The sequence below is a fragment of the Austrofundulus limnaeus genome, unplaced genomic scaffold (assembly GCF_001266775.1).
Source record: "Austrofundulus limnaeus strain Quisiro unplaced genomic scaffold, Austrofundulus_limnaeus-1.0 Scaffold26, whole genome shotgun sequence".
Taxonomy (NCBI): Eukaryota; Metazoa; Chordata; class Actinopteri; order Cyprinodontiformes; family Rivulidae; genus Austrofundulus; species Austrofundulus limnaeus.
Window position 1 is genome coordinate 2395633 of NW_013952428.1, and position 5489 is coordinate 2401121.

Sequence of the window (5489 nt, forward strand, 5' to 3'; positions counted from 1 at the left end):
ACACACACACACACACACGTACAGTATATATGATACTTTTATTTCTGGGTGGGATAACGTAACATTTCTCAAAATAAGATGATGCACCCGCTTCGAGGACCTCTGCTTGTTTTGAGATTCCTGTTGACATTGCGAGCTCTTCTCTCTCCTGGCACTTGCAAACCAGCTGCCTAAGCCAAGCCCCCCCAAAACAAACAAGCTTTAAAAGGAGGGAAGGAGAAATGAGCCTCTCCAAAATGGGCAATATCCATAAAAAATAAGAGTTTAGCCGAATTTAAATCAGTGGGGGTGAAATTGGATTTATTCTGCTGTTTATTCCGAGTATCCACAGTGTGCTGAATTCAGAAACAGTTAAAGAGCCACCCTGGGGCTTTCTGATCAATACTGTGCAGGCAGCTCCTTTAACAAGGGAATGACAAGGTCAACAGAGGAGGAGCTTGAATCAAATCTAAATAAATTAAGCTTATATTGTTAGAGGGTGTAAAAAAATCAAACCCATCAAAGATTTACCTTCTTCCTTTTAAGTCTGCAATTATTTTCAAGATATCCTGACGTAAATCTGGAGCACTGTGTAAATATAGAGATAAATATTTCAAATATTTAAATTAAAATACCTATACATTAAAAAAAATACCTGAAGGTTGCACTTACAGATCAGAACTCACTGGAACCACTGAGGACATTTGGCCCAATCAGGAACAAGATCCTTTGACTTTTAGTTATTTTTTCTGTGATTTTTACCTGTTTATCAATTTTTAAATCTATTGTTTTTCCTGATTTTATGTTTTTAGCTATGGTTCAGCTCATTTTAGCTTTTAGTTAGTGGTTTCTCCGTGTTACCTTTTAGCCGTATTGTTTAAACTTTTAGCTATTTTACTCATTTTAGCTTTTTGCATTTGTTTTCTTAACTTGTAATGTTTTGTTAATTTTAGTTTTTGCTATTTGTTCATTGTAGCTTTTTTTGTTGAAGTTTTCCTTATTTTAGCTTTTAGCTACAGGTTTGATTATTTTAGCTTCTGTTCTGCTTGTTAACCAGCCGTTCAGGTGATTCACTCTTTAATAATCTGAAGCAAAGTCCCTCAGCATATGGGTGCAGAAAATCTCGGTTTGGAGATGCTAAAACATTAGTAATATCACATTAGGTTAAAAAAAGGCTATTTTTGAGCTTCTTACTCTGCTTTCCTGGCGAGTCCCACCGAGCGGCAGAGCGTGGCGGGGGTCTGCGGAACCAGGGACTTGCAGCAGGCGCTCCTCTTGTCCTCCTCGGCGGGGTCGGGACCGGCTTGGCTCACTTTGGGGGACTGCGGGGAGGTGGGAACGAGCTGCAGCTGCTGCGGGTGGTGTGAGGACGGAGCAGGAGGGTGCTGCTGAGGCTGGGCCGCCTGGTTGATCACCTGCTGCTGCTGTTGCTGCTGCTGCGGCGGCGGCGGCACCTGCTGGCCGAGGTGCCCGGCAGCTTTGGCGCTGCTCCCCGGGTGCTGATGGAGGTTGGCCGGCGCTTGGGGGCTGGCGCTGCGGTGAGAAGGGTGATGGTGGTGGTGGTGGTGGTGAAGCTGAGGGGGCTGTTGGACGTAGAGGTGGGGGTCCCGCAGCTGTCGGTTCTCTCCGATCAGGTCCTCCACCTTGCGCTCGAGCTCGTCGATGCGCTGGCGCTGCGTCTGGATCAGACTCTGCTGGTTCTGGACGATGGTGGTGAGCTCCTTCAGGTACAGGACGGCTTTCATTGGGTTATCCAGCAGGCTCTCCATCACTAGCTGTGGCTGTGCCCGGTTCTTGCGGCTTCCCTCTCAGCTGCTGCTGACGCTGCGATCCGCCGATGCGGCCTTCAGGACCGAGTGAATCCGGAATTCTGTGGCGGCAGGTCTGGCGCCTCTGCGCTCCTGTGAGGTGGGCAGGCTCACTGTTTGTGTGCGTGTGTGTTTAATGAGGATGCCAGAAATGGTGCTGATGCAAGAGGAGGATGAGCATCAGCAGAGAGTGCGRAGGCGGGGTCGTAGTGGAAGAGTGACGTCAGCACGCAGCGCCAATAATCAAGCAGAATCAGAACTCTTAACATGACTTTAGACCACAGTGTTCTTTAATAACCAAAATACTAAAATAAAACACTAGTCTGTTTATCGGCTTTTAAAATAAAGTTTATCTAAAAAATATTGTTTAAACTTGTTCAAATTTTGTTATAGTCTCAAAAGAGTTGCGTGCAATGGAGTGCTACAGGTGCCTCTTTTTTTCTTGTTCAAATGCCCTCTTTGTGAAGGTTCTTTTATTGGCCGCTGCTGAAAGGTCAATGAGTGGCACCATAAAATATCTCAATCACATGACAGGTTTTAATGAAACCTTAATCGGTGCGTGCATCAGCTAATTAACTTTTAGAATCAATTCAACCAAAATTGGCTAACACAGACAACTGACCTTATAACACAACAGTGAATTTAGCTCAACCTGTTTTACAGATACTGGGCTAAAATTTAGAATATCTTGGTCTAAAACTCGGACAGGAATTAATTCAAACACAGCTAAACCTCTTTATTATTTTTTATCATTATGTATTTAGTGTAACATACAAGTAAGAGTAAAATATTTCAGATAAATATTGCATTTAAGACATTGTGTGATTTATTATCAAGTGGACATGTAGCTGGCACTGGTTCTCTAGCAGAAATCTATGGTGCTGACTATTTCCTGGACATGTACCAAGCCTTGTATTGCTGATATTTACAGATGCTTTGTAATGAAAACACTTAGGTTTTACAGGCTAAAACGGTCTGTAAACATAAATACATTATCTTGATTGGTCATAGTTTTACTAAAAATGACAGAGGATTATGCATGTTGCAGAACGGTTTGAAAGGCGCAGTATTAATGTGAAACATGCTGTATGAAAAATGTGATCCAGTCCTTTAGGGTAAAGCTGGGAAGTTTTCTGCTGAGGGCAAATCGAGCTCAAGCCTCCTGCAAACAGCAAGACAAACCACAGGATAAGAGAGAAAATATCCTTAAAGGGTTCCAGACTGTTGGAAAACACCGTTGTATGAAACATTTTCTGTGCTCACTGGATTATTATAATTTGCCTTGGTTTCCAATGTTTTACTAAACAGGGTAAAAACAACAGAGACCATGGCATGCGTGCAGAAATCACGAAAAGCTTTTTTTGTCTGCAGACCTCATTCCTTGCTGATTTGAAGTGATTACACTGCATGAGTCTTTACTCCTTAATTTAGCAGGAAAATATGAAAAATGATTTAACTCTGTGTATTTGTGTGTAACAGGGCTCCAAAACAGTCTATAGGTGTGACCTAACTGGTATCAGATAGCACAAACATGCTGCAGTTTTGTGATTTTTAAACATATCTGAAAGTAAAAATGCAATTTTTAAAGTTTCCTGGCTTGAAATAATATAAAACTTTCGACAAACTTTCTTTAAACAGCGCCAATAAATTCTAATAGCCCTCCACCCTTAATGCAGTGAAACATTAGGACCACAGTTATGAGCCAGCAGTGGAGCACCCAGGTCCCTTTCTCCATATGGCTGCTTTACAAGCTGCATAAAATAAAAAACGACTCTCGCGCCCRACCATCAACACAGGGCTGGACAGAGCCAAAAAAACAGGTTTTACAGCAGGATTATAAAAAATGAAACGGGTGCAGACGGTGACTTTGGTGTTGACATCAGCAGGTGCTCACTCTGGACCCATGCAGCCGACCTTTAGCACCAATTATCTTCCAGGTGAACGTGAGACTCGAGGTGGCTGCACACTTTTTGATCTGAGATTGCGTGGAGAAGGCTCCGCGTGTGAGATGAATGATGAAGTCACTCCTGCAGAGGACAAAATGTTCAACAACCTCCTTAAAAGTATTAAACTTTAGTTGGATTTCAGGCTCCAAGAAAAGTTTGCCTCTTTTGGATTCTCCTCAACAACTTTGTTTCAAAGCAGTTCTATCAGTGTGAACTTACTCCTCAGAGYGCTGCTGTAACTCAGGCTGAAAGTAGAATTGCAGTCATTTTTGTTTTGTTTTGTCATTATTCACAAACACAGTGAAGTGCTGGGATGTTATAAAATATGGAATAAAACATTTCTCTCACAAATGGGAAACAAACTCGAGCACCTGTAGCTGTTTTAGTGTGTCACCTAAAAGACTCATTCCTTTTCTTGTCACATTATTTTTATTATAATATTATTTTCTGTTGTTTCTAACTCCTTCAATGAAAACTTGTTAGAAGGAATGCACTTTATTAACAGTAATAAAAAGCATACTGATGAGGTGGAATCTTTAAAAGAAGCCCTCAGATGACTTTTTGCCATGTGTAACAGCTGGAGTGAGTAGCTACGTCTCATTTCACAAGTAAGCAGATTTGATTTTATTTACCTCAATGTGGATGTAATCTGACCAAAACTGAAATCGATAATGTAACAGTTTCAAGTTAAAGTAAGCTTATAAAGCTGATGTAATCACTGTTAGTTATTGAACTGGTTAGAGATATTAGCTTATGTAGCATGTGGAACCACTTTAAAATAAGGCTTGCCTCATTGATGGCTTATAAATAGTTTATAGATAGATAGGTTATGAAATCATCTGTGAACTCTTTATAAATCATTAAGTGTTTATCATGCATTTATTAATGATGAGAATCGTGAGCCAAATCTGTTTTATATTACATCTAAAGGTGCTATGTTTAACGTTTCAGACTAACCACTTTGTAAGCACAATAATGTATTGGAAATACATGTTTTACATATAATATAGTACTGTATTACTGCATTATACATATTCACAATTAAATGTAAGATAGTAGGTACACTGTTAATGATTAATAGACTTGTATAAATGTCATAAGGGAGCCCTATAAATAGTGTACCTTTTTACATTTTACAATAAGGCTTCCTTAAAGCATTTATACATTATAAAWGATTTATAAGCCATCTATAAGGGGAGCCTAATTGTAAAGTAGTACCCATGCTAGAAATTAGCACAAATTAAATTTTACAAACTGGCTTTGCCTCTAATTAGTGTAAGGCTTACACAGTGTAAACCAATATTATATGTTTAACTAATTTGAGGTTTCTATTAGACCAACCTTACCAAAAATGGTGGTCACACCAGATGCTGACTGCCTGACCCCCCCCCCACCCCCCACCTCCAATAAAGCAAAACGGCATGTTTTAGACTGGTCTTTTATTGTGGCCAGCCTACAGCACATTGGTGCAATAATCATGCTGTCTAATCTTTATCTTTATTTGCCCCTCCTGTGAGGTGGGATGGATTATTTATGCAAAGGAGAAGTGCTCGCTATCACAGATTTAGATAGATTTGTGAACAATATTTGAGACAAATGGTTATTTTATGTATGTGAAAAATGTTTAAGATCTTTGAGTTCAGCTCATGAAAAATGGGAGCAAAAAATGTGTTTATATTTTTGTTCAGTTAAGGTGTTGATGGATAAATAATTCTTTTTTTATGAAAGTAAGAAATAATGATAATAATAATAATAA

General features: G+C 39.9%; 1 protein-coding gene across 2 annotated transcripts in view; it reads right to left on the minus strand.

Moving 5' to 3' along the window:
- Positions 1 to 1968, minus strand: part of iqsec3a (IQ motif and Sec7 domain ArfGEF 3a) — a 96110-nt gene extending 94142 nt beyond the window's left edge. The window contains exon 1 of one of the 2 annotated variants that reach the window (XM_014004779.1): positions 1174 to 1968. In XM_014004779.1, the coding sequence (XP_013860233.1) occupies positions 1174 to 1748 (575 nt within the window). In that variant the 5' untranslated portion in view covers positions 1749 to 1968. The remainder of the gene's footprint in view (positions 1 to 1173) is intronic. The other variant, XM_014004780.1, reaches the window with a different exon arrangement.
- Positions 1969 to 5489: the final 3521 nt, after the last annotated feature.